At 57.2% G+C, this 20,418-nt stretch overlaps 9 protein-coding genes across 16 annotated transcripts; 4 read left to right on the top strand and 5 right to left on the bottom strand.

Moving 5' to 3' along the window:
* Positions 1-41: 41 nt before the first annotated feature.
* Positions 42-2,434, bottom strand: H310_02384 (hypothetical protein; the record flags this gene model as incomplete). 3 transcript variants are annotated; one of them, XM_008865877.1, is made up of 5 exons in its annotated part: positions 1,751-2,434; positions 1,386-1,682; positions 1,103-1,340; positions 744-1,061; positions 42-640 (listed from the first exon to the last, which is right to left on the bottom strand). In XM_008865877.1, exons 1-5 carry the CDS (start codon positions 2,243-2,245, stop codon positions 258-260), a joined length of 1,731 nt encoding a protein of 576 aa, XP_008864099.1. In that variant the 5' UTR covers positions 2,246-2,434. The 3 variants fall into 3 exon arrangements, with proteins under 3 accessions (XP_008864099.1, XP_008864097.1, XP_008864098.1); XM_008865876.1 differs by having other exon boundaries at positions 203-640; positions 779-1,061; positions 1,751-2,352; XM_008865875.1 differs by having other exon boundaries at positions 199-1,061; positions 1,751-2,352.
* Positions 2,435-3,455: 1,021 nt separating this feature from the next.
* H310_02383 lies at positions 3,456-5,706 on the top strand. Of its 2 annotated transcripts, XM_008865873.1 has the most exons (4): positions 3,456-3,682; positions 3,743-3,922; positions 3,971-4,189; positions 4,242-5,706. In XM_008865873.1, exons 1-4 carry the CDS (start codon positions 3,593-3,595, stop codon positions 5,565-5,567), a joined length of 1,815 nt encoding a protein of 604 aa, XP_008864095.1. In that variant the 5' UTR covers positions 3,456-3,592; the 3' UTR covers positions 5,568-5,706. The 2 variants fall into 2 exon arrangements, with proteins under 2 accessions (XP_008864095.1, XP_008864096.1); XM_008865874.1 differs by lacking the exon at positions 3,456-3,682 and having other exon boundaries at positions 3,715-3,922.
* On the bottom strand, positions 4,872-6,039 carry H310_02382 (hypothetical protein). The gene has a single exon (XM_008865872.1). The coding sequence runs from the start codon at positions 6,025-6,027 to the stop codon at positions 5,569-5,571; it is 459 nt and encodes a 152-aa protein (XP_008864094.1). The 5' UTR covers positions 6,028-6,039; the 3' UTR covers positions 4,872-5,568.
* Positions 6,040-6,090: 51 nt separating this feature from the next.
* H310_02381 (hypothetical protein) lies at positions 6,091-7,648 on the top strand. The gene is made up of 8 exons (XM_008865871.1): positions 6,091-6,290; positions 6,340-6,509; positions 6,561-6,748; positions 6,796-6,892; positions 6,956-7,028; positions 7,084-7,329; positions 7,389-7,517; positions 7,576-7,648. The coding sequence occupies exons 1-8, from the start codon at positions 6,105-6,107 to the stop codon at positions 7,621-7,623; spliced, it is 1,137 nt and encodes a 378-aa protein (XP_008864093.1). The 5' UTR covers positions 6,091-6,104; the 3' UTR covers positions 7,624-7,648.
* On the bottom strand, positions 7,618-8,911 carry H310_02380 (Sua5/YciO/YrdC/YwlC family protein). Its single transcript, XM_008865870.1, has 4 exons — positions 7,974-8,911; positions 7,850-7,922; positions 7,742-7,803; positions 7,618-7,685 (listed from the first exon to the last, which is right to left on the bottom strand). Exons 1-4 carry the CDS (start codon positions 8,861-8,863, stop codon positions 7,646-7,648), a joined length of 1,065 nt encoding a protein of 354 aa, XP_008864092.1. The 5' UTR covers positions 8,864-8,911; the 3' UTR covers positions 7,618-7,645.
* Positions 8,912-10,913: 2,002 nt separating this feature from the next.
* Positions 10,914-11,976, bottom strand: H310_02379 (hypothetical protein). Its single transcript, XM_008865869.1, has one exon. It carries the CDS (start codon positions 11,814-11,816, stop codon positions 11,331-11,333), a length of 486 nt encoding a protein of 161 aa, XP_008864091.1. The 5' UTR covers positions 11,817-11,976; the 3' UTR covers positions 10,914-11,330.
* A 270-nt stretch (positions 11,977-12,246) lies between these two features.
* On the top strand, positions 12,247-13,295 carry H310_02378 (hypothetical protein). Its single transcript, XM_008865868.1, has one exon. The coding sequence runs from the start codon at positions 12,312-12,314 to the stop codon at positions 13,245-13,247; it is 936 nt and encodes a 311-aa protein (XP_008864090.1). The 5' UTR covers positions 12,247-12,311; the 3' UTR covers positions 13,248-13,295.
* A 13-nt stretch (positions 13,296-13,308) lies between these two features.
* Positions 13,309-16,457, top strand: H310_02377 (hypothetical protein). Of its 4 annotated transcripts, XM_008865864.1 has the most exons (13): positions 13,309-13,675; positions 13,728-14,237; positions 14,299-14,438; positions 14,549-14,605; positions 14,657-14,719; positions 14,773-15,055; positions 15,102-15,198; positions 15,306-15,393; positions 15,442-15,573; positions 15,626-15,658; positions 15,715-15,784; positions 15,843-16,005; positions 16,063-16,457. In XM_008865864.1, the coding sequence occupies exons 1-13, from the start codon at positions 13,324-13,326 to the stop codon at positions 16,427-16,429; spliced, it is 2,355 nt and encodes a 784-aa protein (XP_008864086.1). In that variant the 5' UTR covers positions 13,309-13,323; the 3' UTR covers positions 16,430-16,457. The 4 variants fall into 4 exon arrangements, with proteins under 4 accessions (XP_008864086.1, XP_008864087.1, XP_008864088.1 ...); XM_008865865.1 differs by having other exon boundaries at positions 15,843-16,457; XM_008865866.1 differs by having other exon boundaries at positions 15,715-16,005.
* A 1,954-nt stretch (positions 16,458-18,411) lies between these two features.
* H310_02376 lies at positions 18,412-19,943 on the bottom strand. Of its 2 annotated transcripts, XM_008865863.1 has the most exons (3): positions 19,607-19,943; positions 18,892-19,543; positions 18,412-18,833 (listed from the first exon to the last, which is right to left on the bottom strand). In XM_008865863.1, the coding sequence occupies exons 1-3, from the start codon at positions 19,905-19,907 to the stop codon at positions 18,443-18,445; spliced, it is 1,344 nt and encodes a 447-aa protein (XP_008864085.1). In that variant the 5' UTR covers positions 19,908-19,943; the 3' UTR covers positions 18,412-18,442. The 2 variants fall into 2 exon arrangements, with proteins under 2 accessions (XP_008864085.1, XP_008864084.1); XM_008865862.1 differs by having other exon boundaries at positions 18,892-19,943.
* Between the last annotated feature and the right edge of the window lie 475 nt (positions 19,944-20,418).

Raw genomic sequence — 20,418 nt, 5'->3', positions numbered from 1 at the left:
CGGCGAGAGCTCCTGTCGTCGGTCATGCTGGTGGCGTGCCCTCGGCCGATCGTGCGCGCTCCGTCAAGAGGCTACCAACGGACCACCGCACGCCAGAGTCGAAGGAGGTGGGTATGGTTGTCGGCATGGGGGTGAGACGTGTGTCGTTGGCGCATGCAGAAGCCTCGCGCTCGGCTACGCTGTTTGCATGCGGGCGGTCCCATTCACATTTCGTACACTGGTTAATTTATATGGAGGTAGTCGAGGGTGGGGCGGCTTTAGCACGTGATGCCGCCGCGGTGTATCGCTGGGCTCCCGTTCGCACAGCAGCCGGGACCGCCGGCAATCGGGAGGCACGATGTCCCAGGATAAATCGACATGACGTTGGTGACGACGCCCCAGAGAAGAGCAAACGCGCCGACGAGAAACGTCACGAGCGCGAGTTGCGCGTTCGTGTTGCCTTTGAGTTTGAGCTCCTGCGCTTCTTTCTTTTGGCGCGGGAGCAAGATCAGCGTGACGATTGAAAACAGGCGCGCGCAGTAGCAGATCATGAGGCAGTACGCCACTTCCCATCGCACTTCGCGCGTGTCCTTGGCAATGTCGTCTTTGTACGCGAGGAAGCTCGCGTCGATCTGCTTGAACAGCGACGTCGAGATCGGACCTACGTCGACCGCACATCCTGTCAACGTTTCCAACAGACGCCGCCAAACTCACAACGCCACAACAAACCGACACCCCCACGGCCGACCACGTGCATCCAGTACCTGCGATCAAGTTCATGGTGGACACGAGCGCGTACGTGGACGCTTCAAATCGTTCGTCGGCGATTTCGACCGTCGCAAAGGTCACAACGAGGTTGCGAATGGCGAGCGGCACTTGGTACGTGAGCGGGACGCCGACGTAAAACTCGGGCGACCGCACCACATCAAACACCATGACGAAATCCACCGTCCATTGGATCGCGACGGTCGTGACGGTTGTAGCAAAGATGACCAGCCGCCAGTCCGAGTGCAAGAAATGGTTGCGCGTCACATGCATGGCCAGCGCAAACAAAAACACGGCAAAAATGTTGTTGAACACGCCTATGATTGACATGACCATGGCGACGGGATCGCGACCGTACCATCGACAATCGGCGGCACTTTGGCCCATGTCCGCTTGATCACGTCGGACGGCGCCGCGACCGCATCAAAGAAGAACGCGTTGAGAAAATTGAACGCCATGAGCTGCCACACGGCACGCTTCTTGGCGGCATTCCACAGCTCGATAAAGGTACTGTGGAGTGTCTGGCACGCTGGCCCGTCGTCGTCCAGGTTGATCGGGTCGTCCGGGATGAAGTACGACGTCGCGATCCCTACGACCTACGCGTCCATGAGCGCCACACGGCACACGAGTCGGCATCGCACCGGCGCCAGAGCGGCCACTATCATGACTTGGTTGAAGTTTAGCGACCAGTTGAACGTTCCGCCGTACTCGACGCCGTTGAACCCGACCGCGATGATGGCGGCGGCGACCCCGCCACTCACAAACTTGGCCAGCGTCACGATGGTCTGGGTCGTTCCGCGAATGCTCATCGGCTCCCGCTGCGCAAACTCGACCATGACGGCGTCCCCAGCCGAATCGGCCATGCAGAACCCTGCCGTCGCGCCCATCATGAGCAAAATGTATCCAAACCCGGTGTTCGGAGCGTTCGGGTTTACAACCTGCGACGGACGGCAGGGTCAGGACGATAACACGGTTGGTCAACAACATGGACGGATGCGCAACATACCGTGCGAAGCGATTCGTCGCCGCGGAACGTGTTCAGGTCCCCGTGCTTCCAGTACCCGTTTCCCTGCGGGATGAAGACACAAATGACGAGAAAGCAGAGGCAAATGGACCACCCGATGAGGAGGTATGGAATGCGCCGTCGACCCATAATGGGCACGCAGTCGGACAGAATCGCGAAGAACGTCTTGAGGATATATGGGAACGTGATGAGGACAAATGCCGCCTGGGTCTGGTACCCATCCATGTTGAGGTAGTTGGTCATGAACGGGTAGATGGTGGCGGGAAGGATCGCTTCGGCCCACCCCGTGCATATGTAGTTGAAGAGGAGACCAATGTTCTCGCGCGAGTAGATGTTGCGCACGCCGCCGTCTCGAATCGGGTCTTCGTTCAAGGTGTCGTAGAACGGCTGGTCGTCCACGTTCGGGTCGAGCTCTTCCGACGCCCACGAGTTCAGAGCCCGTCGCAATGCGACAGAGGATGGACTTGCGGTCTGCATGTTCGCGCTGCGTGTCGGCGGCGGCGCTCTCGTCCCGATCGACAGCTCCGCGGAGGCAAGTGTTCGCCCTGGCCCCAATGCAGTTGGTCCACTGTGCAATCGCGATGTGGAACGAAACTGAAACTCAAAACCCAATGCATGTCTCAATTCCGACGTCCCAGGATCTGCAGCGCATCCAGCCTGACGACGCCACCCGCCACAACCGCATCCCAACGCCTCCATCGTGCGCGCCTCGACGCCCTCGCAAGGCGCTCCTCGACCTGGCATCACGCAGCGCACGTGAGTTCCCCGACTCTCTCTCTGGAGGTTTGGGCGCTGCGACATGTTTTCCCAACCCACGGCAGAAGTTGAAGAAAGCACTTCTCCCTGCTGGCGGTGTATGTGCAAACCCGCACACCGCCGCCGATCGTCTTCATCGGCACGCCAGGGGTCATGGCGATAGACCGCAACATCCAAGTGCGTGGGGCTTGGGACGTCGAGCGGTAGCAGCACACCGCCACGCACTGCCAGTACAGTCGACGAATCTCTGTAATCAGGTCAGAGACTCAACCATACGGCAGCCCCCTGTCGGGCAAAGCTAGTCTGGACGTGTGGTGATATCGTCCGAAGGGCCTTCGAACGATCGCAATGCCTCGTGGGCTCGTCTGGGCGGCCGTCGTTTCGGTTTGTTTCCTCGCGCCTCTGGCATATCGGAACATTCCACAACATACAAAAACGAAATCCAATGAATCTGGCGATGTCAACGTGGGGGTGTCTCTGCTATGCCGGCCAGAGTCCGTCGGGCGCTAGCTTTTCTTGGATTGTGGCCCCGATTGCCGCCGACCGGTGGACTCGTGGCCGCCGATATGTTGCGCGCGACAAGTTGCTGGCATGTACGCCAAGGACTCGATGGTCCATCGTGTCAGCGATCTAATTATCTTGGATATTGTACAATAAATGCGATCCAGGTGAGAAGCTTCCCACCACCACTTGCCCCGCGCGGTGGTCGTGATGAGCAGGAGCGCCACCCTCTGTGCACTGGATGCCTGGATGCCGCAGGGGGAATGCGCGTCCCGGCGGAGCAACTCCGCAAAAGCCGGGGTGGGGCAAAACCACCACGTGGCATGCTGCTCTACTGTGAACGACAACCATGCCATGGGTCGGAGGTGAATCCGACAACGAGCTATGGAAAGAGCTTGTCCCATGCGGAGCGAGAGCATCGCATGACGTGGCCGACGGCGCATTGCTTCTCCCAAGGGGCCACACCGACGCCAGGACATTTCACCCGAGGGGATGTGATGTTAGTTACCACTGAACGGAACACAGCGTGCATCACGTAACTGTTTTGGGAGTTGCGTGGATGCAGCCATGGCGATGCCGCCGGTGCGAGGACGCCGACAGGTTGTCCAGTTGAGCCAGGAGGAATATATCAAGGCCCTGGACGACCAAAGGCGGCAGGTAGGTGCGGTCGACATCGACTGCGATGGCTAACGCATCGACGCATATTCGATGTGTCAGAAACCTACCAAGAGCGCCATGCGAACGCACAACCCGACGGGCTCTCCAACCGACGGCACGCCAAAGGACAACGAGGTGCTAGCCCCGCCGGTGGCACCGACGGGACGGCGGCGGGTAACCCAGCAAATGTCGCAGGAAGAGTACACCAAGTCGCTGGAGGAACAGATTCGATGGAAACAGGTTTTGTGAGGACGGGTCACGATGGGCAAATGAACAAGCTACCAGTAGATGCGAACTGAAGCGGAAACGCTGGATAGAAGGAAAACATCTTCCGCGACAGACACCCCACTGAGCGACGCGACAAGGACGGGGGCGGGCAGCTTGCCGCTAGTGGCCGACGCCGGTGCTGGCCATCGCGGTGGCCGTCGACGCGCTCACCAAGTGTCCCACGACGAGTGGCTGCGATCGATTCAGTCCCAGCTAGGCAGCAAACAGCACGCTATGCAGGTATGTTATACGAATACTTTGGTCGGTCGTCCATTCTCACATGTCGGCGCAGCCAAGCACTGCTCAGGATGGCAAGCCGGCCAAGCTATCCCGCGAAGATTGGATCAAGAAGCTCGAGGCCGAAATCGACAGCCCGCAACGTGTTGTTCCGCAGCAGCCGCCACCACCACAAGTGCCAACAGCCCCTCTATCATATCAGGGTCACCTTGCAACACATGACGGTCCCGCGGTCGATGATGACGTGGCCGCCATGCCAGCACCAGATCTGACGGATCCGTCCGAGGTCGCCGAAGTACCAGAGGCCCTCGACGATGCCCCTCCGTCACGACCGACGTCGTCCGAGTCCCCTGTCCGTTCCACCGACAATGTAGCAATGGCAGCCATGAAGCCATCCAAGAAGAAGGCGGATGCAAAAGGCACACGGAACAAGAAGCAGCGCCAACTCGCCGATGGAAAGCGCTCGCGTGCACGTGGGTCCGTCGCGACAAAGACCACCGAACGGCCGTCTCCTACTCTTGCGCCCCGCGACACGTCGTCCGACCATCGATCATCGCGCTCGAGTCGCAACCAAATCGCGTCGCCACGGCGCCAAGCGGACCCACGAACAAAACCAAACGAAGACCTGGCGGACATTGTGCACGCGTACAAAGCCATCAAACAACAGAACGAAGAGATGAAGCGGCAGTTGGCCGAGCAGAGTCACGTGCTTCAACTCATTCGCGAGCGCGTGCTGGACAAACCGCCCGTCGCCGCGATCGCACATCAAGAGCCACGTACTCTCGCATCCGTCGCCACGACAACATCTTCCCGTGAGAAGGAAGATGGAAGCTCACCGCTTCGACTTTCCAAACCGCGACGAGTGAGTAAACTCGTTCCGCCGGGTCAAATTGCAAAGACAGTGGCAATGGCGTCACCACACCACTCTTATCGAACACCACACACGTCAACCACGAGCAATGCGATCCGAGAGGTTGAGCTGCCTCCGCTGTCGATCGAGCGACCACATGCCCGACGCAACGACATGCCATCCCGTCCGCCCCAGGAACCGCCGCCGACTCCACCGAAACACCTCCCAAACGGTATCCGTTCCAGCTGCGCGGATGACGTGGCAGAGCAGCCACCCACGGTCATCGCCCAGCCAGGCAAGGATGTCCACCTGTCCAAACCAGTCAGGGCAGCAGCGATGTGGCAGGAATGCGATGAACTGGGCCAAGGAGGGTCGATGTTCTTTCCAGCGCTTGTGTCGTCTACACGGGCACATGCATGCAAAGAAACGGTGGACGAGCAAGAGCTGCAGGCCGACTCGGTGGAAGTGCTCGTGGAGTCGAGCACGATGGTGCCTATGCCTCGCCATTTTTCCCTTGTCCAAGGACGATAACTTAACGAAGACCAGTTGATTGGCTTCGACTACTTGCTTCGATGGCCTTTAGTTTGCGCTCTTTCCTTTGCTTGAACGTTTCGCCCTTTCGCTTGCGCACGCGTGTCCTCGGCGCAGTCGGGGCAGATGCCGGTGGGGGCACCGCATCATCGCCCTTGGATAGCTGACACTTGATAGTTTGGCCCAATATGCACGGGTTCTTCATAGCTACGACTGCATTTACCGCGCGTTGGGCTGCGTCCGCCTTGGAGTATGTGACAAAGGCAAATCCGGGAGGCTTGCGAGCGATCCAAATGTGTCGAATCACACCGTACGGTCGAAAGAAGGCTTGCAGATCGGTCTCGTTTGCCTGCGACGTCAAGCGACCCACGTACACACGGCAGTCGGAGTCATTTTCTTGTTCCTCGATGGAAACCTCCGCCGGTGCGGCCGCGGCGACAATGTCGGCCGACGCTGCCATGCCCAAAAAGCAATTTATCCGGGGGGATGAATTATCCGGAAGAATGACGTGTTGGAACAATTCTTGAGCAGAGAAAGATGGCCGACGTTGCAACGAGCCTGCGCCGCCGCGGCGGACGTGGTGACGAAGGCAGTACATTCGGCGCGACGCAAACTGAATCGAGTCGGTTCCCTGCGTCTTCGGACTCCACCAACGACGCCGCGTCGTCGTCGACCTCGTTGTGGCAATGGATCTTTGGGCCGCCGACCCCGGACACCCCAGAGGTAGAAATCATCACCGCATTGCTTCAAATCTGACGTCTTGATCTTGCAGTCCATGGCTGCTTCCCTGCAGAGCAGTCTTCGTCGAGAATACGGCGACCATTGCCCGGATTTTGTCCAGTTGTCGTTCCGTGATACTACCAACTTGGCCAAGGCTGACGGCAAGTTCCTCCTGGTCTACCTGCACTCGGAAGTTCACCAAGACACGCCGTCGTTTTGCAAGTGCGTTGATCGCTCCATCTCGACACCGTTCTCTTACACGATCTTGTTCAGGAACGCGTTGTGCACGGACGACATGCAGGCATTTGTCGCTGGTCATGACAACGTCCTCTTCTGGGCCGGCTCCGTTCTCCAACCAGAGGGATATAGTGTCTCACTGTCTCTCGGTGCAGCTTCCTTTCCCTTTCTGTGCTTGGTGCTGTCCACGCCCCGCGGCATCAATATCGTTGACAAAGTCCAAGGTGCGGTGGTTGCAATTCCCCCTTGGTGGCTGAACTGGTGCATGCAGGGAACATCCCAAAGACAGCGCTTGTGTCCCGCCTTACAGCTGCCGTCCAGCGCAATCAGCAGCAGCTCGCCACTGCCCGTGCCCAGGAACTCTTCCGGTAGCTGTACTGCTCTCCGATGCGAATGCATCTGCTTGACCCCTCTAAAATAATCTCACGAAGGACGGAAGCGCAGCTGTTGCGCGAGCAGCAAGACCTAGAATACCAGCAATCGCTTGAGGCCGATCGGCGCAAGGTGCTGTATTGACCACTCAGCTGGTAGATTGCAATGACTGGACGAAGTTGTGCAGGCGGAAGAAGAGGCGCTGCGCAAGGCGAAAGAGGAAGAGGAAGCAAGGGAAGAGTCTCTACGCTTGCATGCGCAAGCAGAGGCCGCGCGGACTGCGGCGGCCGAACGCGAAGCCGCGGTCGAGCTCAAACGCAGCCGCCTGACCAACGGTCCAGCGACCAAAGGCAAAGACACGGCGTTCATAAGGCTGCAGCTGCATAACGGGACGAAGTTGGAGCGGTTGTTCTGGGCCACCGACACATTTCAAGTAGGTCTATCGTTTGTGAACGAGACCGATGCCATGACGTCGGGATGGTGTTGCGGCAGACGGTGCGCGATTTCGTCGACGTGGCGTTTTTCGAGCGAGAGATTGCGATCGTACGCTACGAACTCGCGACGAACTTTCCGCGAAAGAGCTGGGACGCGGACCACAGCCACGTGACGCTGCAAGACGCCGTACGTACCTCGAACATCCTGGGACTTGGATGGGTCATGTGGATTGTGTGGACACCAGGGCTTAGCGCCGCAAGCACTGCTGTATGTGCAGGATTTGGACTCGTAATATACTGGTTCAATTGTCACGGTTAAATCGACGTGCGGTTGCCAGACGATGCGCGGAATAATCTGGAGAGCACGTGAGTGGTCATGAGGGTTCGTTGCTGGATAGAGAGATCGGGTACCTGTCGTGGAGGGCGGCGGCGTGTTCGTGGGCCACAGCCGACACGTCCGGGATCAAAATGCGCTAGAGCAGACAAATTGTCAGATAGCATCCTCCTCCATGATCGTACTGTCGCGTTCGGCACTTGCTCGGCCCACCGCAGCGCGTCGAACACGTTGCGCGCAGCTTCGGTAATGTCACCACTAATCACCAGCGCACGTATTTGAATCAGACCGATGGAATCACGAGCGTACGGTGGGGAAAGGTCCAGGTAGGCCGCCACGACGGGCTGCAGCGCCTGCAGCTGGCCATGGAAATCGACAACGACCCACGTGCGGACGTCGGCGTCGGCAGGCGCAGCGACCGGAGTTGTGTCGACCATGAACGTGGGGACGTCGGGCGCGTAGTGCGTGAGCAGTTGGCCTGGAGCGACCTGATTCTGGGTCGAGTGGTCAGCTACCACGCGTTGCGCGTACACAATGTCGACATGGAGGCGCTGTTGGACGTTGAGGACGTCGTGGAGCGCCGCCTCGGACACGCCGCCACGCCGGAACACAAGAAGCTGGTTTTGATCCGGCACAAGTTTCGCGACCGTCGATTCAATGCCCACTTGGCAGCACGGATGGCCGACGTTGTCGATGACCTCCAGCCCGCCAGAGTATGTTCCGAGGTCGTTGACGACGTGCTGAGCGGTTGTGGGACTGACGTGACCAAAGCGGTTCGCGCTCGGTGCAGCGACGGGCACTTTTGCTTCACGCAGCAAAGCCTGGGCAATGGAATGGTTCGGGATGCGCAGCCCGACAAAACCAGTGTTGGCCGACACCTCACGAGGCAAGGCAGGAATCGCCGGCGCGATCAGTGTGAGTGGGCCGGGCCAAAAGGCCGTCGCAAGGGTCTTGAACATTGCCGTGCCTTTGTCATCTAGCTCGACAAGCGCAAGTGCGTCGTCGACCGTTGGGATGTGCACAATGAGTGGGTCTGTCAGCGGCCGACCTTTGGCTTCGAAGATGCTGAGCAGCGCCTTGGCGTCAAACGCATTCGCGCCCAAACCGTACACAGTCTCGGTTGGAAACGCGACGAGGCGGCCCTGGCGCAATGATTCACCTGCACGGGCAAGTCCTTGCGGAGTCGCAGCGAGCAGCATCTTGGTCAGTTGGCGGACTATCGTGATGGACGCGACGGCGGTCTCGGGAGATGTAGTTGAACTGCGGGGTTTCATTGGTGGAGGGCGACAGATGTCGACCAATCACAGAGTTTCCTGTGCGACCAACACTCTCCGACAGAACTCGACTCGAAGCAAACGGACGCCGGAGGACGTGACGATGGCAGCCGCCCTGCAGCAGAGTGAGCACCAACTCACACAGAAGCTAACGCAATGGAGGTGTACGAAGAAGAATGAGGCACGTGCACAAGGTGACGGTGGCTGCGGGTTTTTGAGGAGAATTGCAACGTCTGGAACGGAAGGTCGGACGTGCAAGTGGTGGCGACGACGTTGTCCTGGCCGAGGGGTCGACTTCCGCCTCTAGAGACAACCGAATGCGGCTACATGACATGGATTTCTGAAGCACTTGGATGTGGAGAGTGCCTGGTAGCATCGCAGTCCAAAGCGCGATTTCAACGTCGGGCTACATGGAGACAACCGTCGTGAAACCGGTCAACGATTCGACATGCGCCACCAAGATGGCAGTATATCTGTGATATGGCTCCATTGTAACATCGACCCCGCCCAAGGACATCGCCGCCGTTTGCGACTACAGCCACCAGGTCCGTCGTCAACGTGCCCTCGGCCAAAGACGTATTTGGCGCAGCAAACATTGAGAAGGCGCTCGATGTGCATGTGTCGACGGAGGCGCAGACTACTTTGTGCGAAGGAACTGTGCCACCCGCTCGTACGCCGTGTATAGCGATGCCAACTGCGTTGCCCCTGAGCCATTGGTCTTCCACAGGACGCGTAGATCGTGCTTGACACCGAACCCCAGAGGCAGCACTCGTACACCGCGCCCTGCAACCTCCTCTACGGCTTCATTTTCCAGTCGGAGCAGCCAAATTGCGCCGGTTTAGTCCAGTCCATGGGCCCAGATCTGTATTAATTACGTTTCAATGCATAAACCTCCCCATGTCGGCAAGGATTGCAGCGCTCATGAACGCGACGATGCCCTCAATGCCCAACACCAGGTGAATTACGCCCGTGCCGACGGAACTGCCCAGTACCATGGTATTCTTCTCGGACGCCGCGTGCTCCTAACTGCACGTCGTGGCTCCAGCGACAAGTTTCGACGCCGTCCAATACTTTTTCAGTCGATTCGGTGTCCTGCAGTCGCCACCAACACCAGATCTAGCCCATTGCTACGCCCTGCACCGAAACGGACTTGCTTTTTATGAACCCACGTGCTGGAAAAGGCATCGTGCATCCTGTGGAGTGCACGATGACCATAGCAATGCACGGCGACCGCTTCTGGATCAATGCTAGAACGGTCACCTCTTTTTCTGCCTCACCTCCGGACCGCGGTCGCTTTACCGCGGACAAAGTGAATATGAGCAACACGCTACCTGGTCCAGCGGCCACTGTCCTCTACAGACAGTGCGCCTCCATCCTCGATGAATTCATCTACAACAACTGCGCAAAGCTTGGCGTGCTCCTGTTCCGCGATGCAGCGTGCTCCGTCCTGCAGTCCTGGTTGTCACTGTGTACAAGTCGTGTTTTGTCACAAATGTGGACCCATTGACCTGCTACCTCGAGATCGGAGGGGTTCGCCATGGTGGCGACGGCGACAAGCATCGCCGTTCAGCGATCACCAGAGGCGAGCAGTCCGACTTGCCAAGAAAGGCTGTAACACACCTGACGCCACCGACTTGGCGGTGTCCTCCATGACATCCGTGTTGCATCAACAAAGTCTAATCCATGAGCTGAATTTGTTCAAAGCACTCTGGTCACACCAAAGCTTGGACGTACTATTCATGTGCTGGCTCCAAGCGGAAGGCTGTGGCTCTCAGCACTAGCCACCACGCACGTGCATTCTGTATGTATTAAGACCCCGAGCACATCAAGTTGGTGAATCACGTGGTAATCCTTTGGTTCCCCAAACGTCGTGTGTTGGTTGAATGCAATGTCGGCGCCGCTTCACATAAGATCCATTCGGTAACTGCCACGACCGTTGACGGTTTCGCGATCCAGCATGCCGTATCAAGCATGGCGTCGACAATGCAGCGTTGCCAGTCAGTCCGTGGGCCATCATTCGCAAGATGTCGGCCAAGTACATCGTGTCCTACGAGCACGTCGACTGCAGCGGCGGCGCGCAGTACGTGAGGTCGAGTGCCAATTCGTCGGCTCCGTTCTCCGGGTGCGTCGGTGGCGTCCAGGTCACGACGACGCCAGTGCCAACGACCAACTTTATTCCCAACGAATTGTACATGGATCTGCAGTGGGATTCTGGTATGACCGAGCGCATCATTCAGCACACGTGCGTGTGGACAGGTGTTGACCGGGGATACATGCGGGCGGACTGCCCAGAACGCGTGTTTGGCTTTTACAAAGACGGAAATTGCAACGTGCCGATGGACACGAACGATGACGTGTCGCCGCCCGCCACGTCCTGCGTAATACCGAACGCCTACTCAGCCACGGCCAAGTCGAAAGTTCCCCCCAAGTACTTCAAAAAGTATGAACACGAAGACTGCACGGGGGCTATCGTGTTCACGGACGAGTTCACGGGGGCGCTCGCAGCTGCCCAAGACGTCGATCCGTGTACAAATGGGTTCCAGATCGACCTCGTACCTCCCAAACCGGACCAATTTGTCGGCGGAAAGACGTACATGACAGTGACCAACCCGTACATGCTGTTCAAAGGGACTGTGCTCGACAAGAGCTGCGTGTCGTACGCGCCAGACAAGTTTGTCCGGGTGGACTGTGCTACACGGACCTCCGTCTTTTTCAACGACGACTCGTGCTCATCGGGCGACCAGGAAGTGCTGTACCCGTCAAAAGTGTGGGGCATCCATTGCAACGTCCTGAACCGGCCCCCGGGGTGGGGATGGGGGCACGGGTTTTCCGGCACCCTCGTTGGCCTGGTCCTGATTTCCCTCGCTGTTGGTGGCATCTTTGCCGTGCTCTACCGCCGCAACCGCAAGTCTCACGTGAACATTCCCCTGAAAAACCCGTCGTCATCGTCGCAGCCGTCGTACCATACGTCAGGCAGAAACGTGGTCAACTAGATAGCATCTAGAATGAATCATCCGTTCATCCCAGCTTCACACTGGTCTTCCATGGTTTCTATGAGCCAAAGTCGAGGAGCACCCTCCACGAAGCCCCGCGCCGAATGTTCTGCATGCCAGGGCACAGAGATGGAACGACCGATGGGAGCAGTGTGCACTCCAACCGTTGGTCCATCTTGCTCGAGAACGTGGGCGGTTCTGCTTTGCAGACAAAGTTGCAGCAACGGACTGTACATCTTATGCCAACGCTGTCTTATCTGGGTTCGTGAGCCCAACGCCCCAACTTCCGACATGAACACTTGTTTGGCCGTAAGGAAGGCAGGACAAATCACGCAGACGGGAGATCGGAAATTGCGATTTTGCCGGACCGCCCCTTGGGAATGGAGCCACGATTCTTGAATGTGTACGCCCATCCCGACTGTTCTGGTGGACTGGTTCACGTTCGATCGGGACCGAGTGCCAACTACGAGCCTCTCCGATCCTGCCATGTCGGTGTCGAGACGGCCACGCACACCGGCCTGTACCTCGAAGGTCGGCAGTACATGCAAATTCGCCGCGAGTTTGCCACCGATGTGGTGCTTGACGCGACGTGTGTGCACACCGGCCTTGCCGTGGACCTCTTCGCGTTTGTGAACTGCTCCACGATGGCATACGCCATGTTTACCGACGCGAATTGCTCCCACAACGTCCCCGTCGTGGAGATTGCACACCCCCACGTCGAGTGTTTTGTTCCGAATGACGCGGCCGTCCCATCCATGCCGCACCCGCCACCCTTGCTCAAGTACATAAAGGGATATGCCAACCCAGACTGCTCGGGGCCACTCACGTATATGGCAACGCTGCAAGGTGTGGTGGCCATCGCGCATGACACTCAATCGTGTATCGATGGTATTGAGCTGAATCGTATTCCACCGAGATCGAAGGACTTCGCACTCAGCGCTGCCTACATGAACATAGATAACGGAGTTGACGCGAACAGCCTTGCTCTCGACCGAGCATGTGTGCAATTCGCCCCGCGGAAGTTCCTCGTCGTCGACTGTCAAGCCCAAGCGATTACGTACTACAGCGATCCGTTGTGTCGTGTTGTCGATGCACACGGCGCACACGTTGTCCTGGCACCACGGCCATCCAAATTGCCATTGAATTGCTCAGTTCCATCGGGGGATGGCGAGATGCTCGGTGTCCAGGGAGACTTCTGGGCAAAAGAGTCCGTAGTCCTCGTCGCAGTGCTCGCGATTGCGTTCGTGGGAGCAATATGGCGTGCCGTCGTGTGGCGCAGTCGCCGGCGGCAAAGTCATGTTCGCTTGTTGAAGTAGATAGCGATCCGGATAAGTGATGCGAATTATCCGAATGTCATGTGCTAGTGAAATGAATCCTGTCGACAAGCATTCCATGAAGCGAGCAAATTCGCCGCCGCTGCCGCCTCCAGGCAGCGACCCGAAGCGACCAAAGGCGTACTCCTGCGACGAAGGCAAAGATGACATGAAGGATCTGTCTAGTTTGTCCTTGGACGACGCCTACGGCGATTGCGAAGACTATGGATACGTTGATCATGACTTGATGCTCGCTCAGCAGTATAAACCAATGATGCATTCTCCAGAAGAAGGCTGGCCGGACGATCGCGACGACAATGACCCTCCCAATGACGACGATGCCTTGATAGTGGGGCCAGACTACATGACTGACGCCACTCTGTCGTACTCTGCAGTGTCTGCTTCCATCGGTCGAAGCTCCCAAGACATGGGTACAGCGTCTCTATCCACTGCATGTACTTTATTTGATGCGTCGAGCTGTAGGATGGCGATTAAGTAGCGCAGGTGCCCTCAGCAATCTCTCGAACAGACGTTTGAGCGTTGGTCCCGTGCATATATCTGCGTCGATCAGTCCAGACTACACGGAGAACACAATGGTGGACTTTTCCACGCACTGCTCGGACGCAGATGCCGACACGATTCTGGACGTGGACTTATCGACCGAGCTTTCTCCCGAGGCCGAAGCCAGCTTCCATAACGTCGTGTACTACCTGCAATTGCATCCCAAACTAGTCAACCAACTCTCACGCCGGCAGCTCAACGCGTTCCGTGCTGCGGGGTTACTCCAGATCGAGATGAGTGCGCAACGCCGCTCCATGACGATCACGAGAGAGATGCTGACGACCGGTCCCATGAAGCACATGTTCCCACATTACAAGGCGTTCTTCAGTGCCAACCATGTCACGTTTCGGTGGCAGGTGACGGCCAGCGGTGTGGACTTAACCATGACCAACACAAGTCTCCACCCCATCTTTGTTGGACTGCGGTCGCTTGGTACGTGACTGCTCGATGTGGCGTCCAATTTTATTGAACTGGCTGACCCGTTGCGGTCTAGCCTCCCAGGCAACGCAAGCACTCGCCATCCAAGACGAGATCCGCCTGCTCGTATCTCCTGCAAAGTACCTTATACTAGGGTACGTCGTGACCAACTACGCGATCCCGCCGCCGCCGCATCCACCCTGCCACAACGTCCTGGTAAGACCTCGATCGTCGTGGCAAACGCAGGGGCGCCGCGATTATCAACACTGGAACGCACGATGCCTACGTTTTTGCTGGGCGAAACAAGTGTCACGGGCAGGACGTAGGGCGTCCTGTTTGCGCACCCGATCCTCGACTACAACAGCCTGGGCCTCTCCCTCAATGTACCTTCGATCGCGTCCATCCATCCATTGCCCTCAGGATGGAGTGGCTAGAACCGAGAAGTCCACACCATGCACACTTCCATGAGCACCCGGCTGGTCAAGTACCGGCAAATCGTACGAGTGTTTTCAACGGCATGTCGGTGTTTCTGAAGCGGGTGTGCATCTAGTCGGAACTGCGCGCGAACGAGACCGGGCTCCCTGTGACGTTCATGCCGCAGCCAGTGGACCTCGCCGTCGAATTCGCGTCATGGGACGTTCTTCAGGAACTCGTGGCCGACGGATGCCAGCTGCTGCACTTGGCCTGTGCGGCTACCGCAACGACGCTCATTCTAGAAGACGGTCGAGGGGGCGCATTCCCCGTCGACTTGGACAAACTCAAGCGGCTCTTTCAAGGGTCGGCCGTCCAAGTCGTCCAGTTGTCCGTGTATCAGCACAACGGCCGCCCCACACGTACACCATCCATCTCATACGGGATTGATCGAGTGGCTGTGGATAGCCCATCAGCTCCTCTTGGACGCCGGAGTGCCGTATGTTGTCGCGATCGCGCCAGGAACGCGGATGGTGGCGTCGTCACAGCTCCTGTGCTTCTCCACGTAAGGTCATCTCGATCTCGTCCGTAGCTCTGGTTCCGCTTTGCTGCCAACTCTGGCCAGAATGTGCCACAACCGCACACCGCTGATGGTTTGCCATGTTACTGCAGCCATTTTTACCGCGCGCTGATCAACGGCAAGTCGATCGAGACGAGTTTCAACTTGGCTCAGTGCAGCACACGTCTACCGATGGACACGGTAGTCGTCCATTTTTCATATCCTCGATGCATGACGATGGCCTCTTAGTTTCGGCTGTACCCAAAGTCCAGCGCCCACCTCGGTGCGGAAGTGCTGTATCCGTTCACAGACAACCCAGTAGCGTCGCCGACGTTCCGATCCTCGCTGCGCAAAGACAGCTTGTCCATGGCCGTGTGTAAGGTATCGGTCGACTCCATGGGCGAGCACTGCCCTAACAAGTCGGCCAACACAGGAGTTTACGCACCGGCTATACGAAGCCCATGATGTGAGCTGGCGATGCCTCGATGGAGCGCGTACAATAATTCGCGCAATGCCGTGTAGATTTGCTACCGCTTGATGGACCCCGATCACAAGACCCGCGTTATTAACATCCATGGCCCTCCAGCCATCGGTGTGACCTGGACTATGCAGTGCTGTTGACGGCGAGTGCATTTGATGCTTCAATCTAGGCAAAACGCAGCTGGCGCTAGCGGTGACACAATATGTGAGCTTTCGAGCGGTGTTTGACGGAGGAATCCAAGTGCTCCATGTGGAAGCGACCATCGAGCGGAAGGGCTTCGACCATGCTGTCGTGTGGTTGCATCGGGCCTTCATGGACATCAAAAGCAAAAGGTAGAGTGTGCCTTTTCCCCATTGCATTCACAGGATCGAATACTTGTGCGGTCGTAGCGGCCGTGCAAAGTCGTTCCTTGTTGTCCTCGACGGCCTCGAAGGGTTCCTCCACACACCGTACCATACCGTCGTCGTGCTAGACTTCCTCCCGGCCATCCTGAAGGAAATGCCGAACGTGACGGTCATCATGACGTCGCTGCAGCCCATTGCGTTCCCACAGCCGTCGATCTTGCAATTCCACGTCGCCCTCGACACAAATCCCGGCGGGTTCGTCGCCTTGCAATTCCATGCCCTATCGTCAGACTCATCCTGGGACAACACCACGCGTCTACCAAACGAGAACTACGACATGCCGCATGTACCCTCCAGTCCGACCTATTCCCCTGTCGCCGCCGCCGCCCCTGCCAATTGCAGTGTCATGTGACGGGAAATGAAACTACCATTTACCATCATTCTAGTGTTTTCAGCACGGTGATTGGATATAAAAACGGGCATTAAATAGATGAATAATATCTTCCATACAAGCGCAAGTACAGGCGGAAAACGAATCGGGCGCAAAACCGATCCAATGGAACCCTGGCCGCTTCCCATGGCGGCAACTAGGCAAGACGGGTTACCACCGCGTGAATACACGGCGCACCAGGACGCGGAAGGAGGAAGGGGTTTTCATCTGCTCTCTGTGACTGGTTGTTCTGTCATGCAAGGAGCCCCTGTCGCTGAAGCAAGAGTGCTGGAAGGGACGATTTACGGCGGCTGTGGCTAGCGGAGATGCCATCTTGACCGACGAATGCTGGACCAGGAACTGTCGTTCCCTCTTCGCAAGGCACAACACGCACACAATAACCTTAGTAGGGTCGGCTGTGGGACCCACTGCGACTTTCTTCGTCGCGCAGTGTTTGCACACAACATCTCCGCACTGCGGATTGCATCACGCGAGTTAAATGTCATGCGGTATCGGGAATCGATGTGCGTACCGTGCGGCAGTGATGTCGGTGTCGGAAGAAGGAAAATCTCTCGCTGCACATGGCACACGACTCGCGGGCATCATTTGGAACCCAGTTCTCACGCGGCGTGATCTCATCGGGGCGGACGAAATCGAGGACGTGCCGGAACATGGTTGCAAAATGCCAAATGGTGTGGCGACGGACGGCATGGTTGAGTCAGTGCATTGCTGGAGTGCAGCACCATTGCTGTCCCATGTGCTTCAGCCAATGGTATCCTGCAAGGCTCCACCTTCCAAGCAGCATCCACGACGGGTGTCTGGCCTTCTCGTGGTGCCAGAAGGAAGCTGCGGCGACCGGGAACTTTTTCGAGCGAACCAAGAGGTGTATATACTGAAATAGAGTGATTATTTTGAATGTGTATATTTCGACGATATCGACCGACTCGTGAGAACGGAAAGCCGGTGCGACCTGGTCGCCGCTGTGGTCTGCATGCGCTGGCCATGTCGACTTTCCATCGTTCGACGGCTGGCTTTAAGTAAGACTTCTTGAGGTAGGTACGCTAGGTGCAGTGTTGTGTGCTCATTCAAATTTGGCGCATGTCTGCGACAAGGTGTGGGTGGGGCAACCGACGCGCACATCGTGGTACAGTGCCTCGAATTTACGAAATTTGCAATAATTCTCGGACGATCCGTTGGTTCTCGGTCGCGTTTCCACGAAAGACCACCGTGTAAAGGTGCTGAATGCCCGCCAGGCGTCGTCGGAACGCCAACGACCGCTTCCAGTGCAATCACCGACTCAGTTGTCTTGCGCTTCCCTTTTCGCGTTGACTCTGGCGATCCCATGGTAGTGAAAAAGCGCTTCAGTCGATTCCACACGTCCCTACGTGGGTTTCCCGACTTTGGTCAAAATATTGCCAATTTCCATCCAAAATCAGATATTTTTGCGATGGGCATTCCCCGGATAATCAACCGGTCGATTCCCTTCTTCCGGTGGCAAGATGCTGAGCGGTGACATGTTCCATGCGCCTTCTTCACGAGCAGCTGCGTGGGTTGGTCGGCGCCGCCGTAGTTTCCCGTGCTTGTCGTGGGGACGCTCCATAGCACACAAACGACTATCGATGAGTCAGTCTAGCTATACACATGAGCGCCGGCCACTTTCCCCGCCTCCTTCCCCTACGGCTACCCGCGGACGTGGGTCCTCTTCGTGCGATGGCTCGACGTGGCGGACTGCACACCGCCGGCGTGCTATCTGCGTGACCTGGATTCATGCCCCGTGTCACACGGCGCCACCGGAGCCCCGTGATTCCAATCCCAATGTCGTCGCCCACGCTCCCAAGCCGAATGAGAAGGGCTTCAACGAATTCTGTTGAACCTGGTCAATTGTCTACGCACGAAATTTCCTTAACATGGTCTGGTGGGGCATTGCGATTCGACGTGTCCATGGACGTCGACGAACGCGCACGAGGAAGCAAGATGTGTCGGTTAAAGTTAGTGCTATGCAGTCTGGGCAATGCTCGTGGGCGAACATAACCCCGTTCGTCGTAACTGCGCCAGGTTCGCATGCATCTCGAACGGGTGGTTTGTCGGCAGCGGGTTCGCCGGCACCCACGCTGCCCAGTCCTTGGCCGGCCGAATCTTCGCTAGTCGAACAAATTCGGGGTCGATCGCGCCTGATGCAAGTCGCTTGCACTGGACCGACAGACACGGAGACAGCTCCAGTGCACGGATCAGGCTGGGCAAGTCGACCTCGATCTTCTGCAACTGTGTGATTGCCTTCACCCGGTTAAAGTTGAGCACGACGTTCACGTAGACAAATCCATGGACGTCCATGCGCTGCCGCAGAAACAGGTCACGCTGCAGGTTGGTCTCGCTGAAGTAAAACTCACTACGCAGGTAACACACATGAGGCACGGCGTTGCATGAGAGGAAGCAACGGCTCGTACATTTGCTGTACAATCTGTGCCAATGCGACCGGAGCGACTTCGATGGGAGTCGCAGGAAGCGGTGGGGGTGGGCCCTTCGGCAATGGAGGGTACACCATGGTGCCCAGCGATGTTGTCTTGGTTAGCACAGGCGGTGACGTTGGGGACGGAGAGAGCGGACCTAAGACGTCGCGCCAACTTCGACCATCGGCGATTGACGAGCGAGATCGAGACAGCACCGGCTTCGTGGTCGCATGATCAACATTCGAGAGACACGGCGCGTCGACGAACGTGTTGATCGACAATGTAGGGATCGAGGAGATTGGTTTCAACGACTGGATAGGGAACGAAGAAGACGACGATTTCACGGGCGACAACGAGCGGCGCGCCTTCGACGACGACGAGCTGGAAGTGGACGCTGTGGACCCAGGCGATGATTTCGTCGGAAGGCGCACGACATCCATCCAGTTAATCTCGGAGACGTCTTTTGCCGGGGAGAAAGGCGAGTTGAACTTCTTATTGCTAGCGGACTTTTTCGGCTTGGTCACGACGTCAGGGACTTCAACGATTTCGGTCACAGGGACGGCATCCGTCAGAACAATCAGGTCGACGTCATCCAAGATCATCGCAGCAGGCGGTACGACAGGGTTGTCCAAGGCGTCTGAAAGTCTCTCTGTTTCAACGCGCTCAGGTTGTGTCGGGGTCGCGGTGCGGATTCCTGGACTGCGATGTTTACCTATAGGAGCAGCATCCGTCTGCTTGTGAGCACTCTTCTTCTTCTTTCTTCGGACGTTGAGCGGGGATGTGGACTTGGTGTTGTGAGCCATCTGTACCTCTTCGGCGCGCAAGAGTTCGTGGAACACGCGTTCGGAAGCAAGCGTCGCTTCGCATATTTGTTTCGCTGGCACGCGGTTGGCGGTCCGAGCACGGTAGCCAACGTATGCGAGGACACCGAGTAATACGAGTGTCATCTTCATGTCGTAAGCGATCTCGAGCAACCTCCCGCCGACTTGGACGCCGATGATGGTGACGCTCATGTACGTGGGGCGTCGGTCGGTCCTCGATGGAATTTTATAACTGACCAAATAAACTCGGCTGCGGAATAACAGGGTGTGTTCGGGGTGGGACGGTATTTAACAAAGGGAATTTTTCCCCGCTTGAAAAGAAATAGAAGACGCCAAGGGGGCGCTGATTGGGCCGGTTGCAATATGTCGGTTGAGAGAGCTCAACAAGGAGCGGTGATGCGATCATCGTACGACGGCAGAAATATGATCTAGTGCAATCATTTATAATATTGCATACAAAATTCAAGTATACAGTGATCGATTGTGTGGTTTGGCACAGAGTGACAGATCTTTCGGGCGTCTGCCTGCAATAATGTACCGAATATTTTGTATACGAAGGCTCCCCGCTGGCCTATCGGACTTCAGCGGACGAAAATAGACACGCTCGCCGATACAAACTCCAAGTGCAAAAGGTTGGCCACACGCACCTCGTCATCCATGTGTGCCGCCTCGGCAACTTCAAGAACTGCCGATGACCAGCCGG

The sequence above is a fragment of the Aphanomyces invadans genome (genome assembly GCF_000520115.1).
Source record: "Aphanomyces invadans strain NJM9701 unplaced genomic scaffold supercont1.3, whole genome shotgun sequence".
In the NCBI taxonomy this organism is placed as follows: Eukaryota; Oomycota; class Saprolegniomycetes; order Saprolegniales; family Verrucalvaceae; genus Aphanomyces; species Aphanomyces invadans.
This window is presented reverse-complemented; position numbering and strand designations above follow the sequence as displayed.

Bases quoted from the DNA above. Each gene is read 5' to 3' on its own strand.
- H310_02383 (XM_008865873.1), top strand. From the start codon at position 3,593: ATGGCGATGCCGCCGGTGCGAGGACGCCGACAGGTTGTCCAGTTGAGC. The intron at 3,683-3,742 runs GTAGGTGCGGTC...TCGATGTGTCAG, and splicing joins TGGACGACCAAAGGCGGCAG to AAACCTACCAAGAGCGCCAT. The intron at 3,923-3,970 runs GTTTTGTGAGGA...AGCTACCAGTAG, and splicing joins AACAGATTCGATGGAAACAG to ATGCGAACTGAAGCGGAAAC.
- H310_02382 (XM_008865872.1), bottom strand. From the start codon at position 6,027: ATGGCAGCGTCGGCCGACATTGTCGCCGCGGCCGCACCGGCGGAGGTT.
- H310_02381 (XM_008865871.1), top strand. From the start codon at position 6,105: ATGGCCGACGTTGCAACGAGCCTGCGCCGCCGCGGCGGACGTGGTGAC. The intron at 6,291-6,339 runs GTAGAAATCATC...TTGATCTTGCAG, and splicing joins CGACCCCGGACACCCCAGAG to TCCATGGCTGCTTCCCTGCA. The intron at 6,893-6,955 runs GTAGCTGTACTG...AATCTCACGAAG, and splicing joins CGTGCCCAGGAACTCTTCCG to GACGGAAGCGCAGCTGTTGC.
- H310_02380 (XM_008865870.1), bottom strand. From the start codon at position 8,863: ATGCTGCTCGCTGCGACTCCGCAAGGACTTGCCCGTGCAGGTGAATCA. The intron at 7,804-7,849 runs GTACGATCATGG...TGTCTGCTCTAG, and splicing joins AGCAAGTGCCGAACGCGACA to CGCATTTTGATCCCGGACGT. The intron at 7,686-7,741 runs GTACCCGATCTC...CGTGCTCTCCAG, and splicing joins GCCGCCGCCCTCCACGACAG to ATTATTCCGCGCATCGTCTG.
- H310_02379 (XM_008865869.1), bottom strand. From the start codon at position 11,816: ATGCCACCAACAGCGAGGGAAATCAGGACCAGGCCAACGAGGGTGCCG.
- H310_02378 (XM_008865868.1), top strand. From the start codon at position 12,312: ATGGAGCCACGATTCTTGAATGTGTACGCCCATCCCGACTGTTCTGGT.
- H310_02377 (XM_008865864.1), top strand. From the start codon at position 13,324: ATGAAGCGAGCAAATTCGCCGCCGCTGCCGCCTCCAGGCAGCGACCCG. The intron at 14,720-14,772 runs GTACGAGTGTTT...GTGTGCATCTAG, and splicing joins TGGTCAAGTACCGGCAAATC to TCGGAACTGCGCGCGAACGA. The intron at 16,006-16,062 runs GTAGAGTGTGCC...GTGCGGTCGTAG, and splicing joins ATGGACATCAAAAGCAAAAG to CGGCCGTGCAAAGTCGTTCC.
- H310_02376 (XM_008865862.1), bottom strand. From the start codon at position 19,907: ATGAGCGTCACCATCATCGGCGTCCAAGTCGGCGGGAGGTTGCTCGAG. The intron at 18,834-18,891 runs GTACGAGCCGTT...TTACCTGCGTAG, and splicing joins GCACAGATTGTACAGCAAAT to TGAGTTTTACTTCAGCGAGA.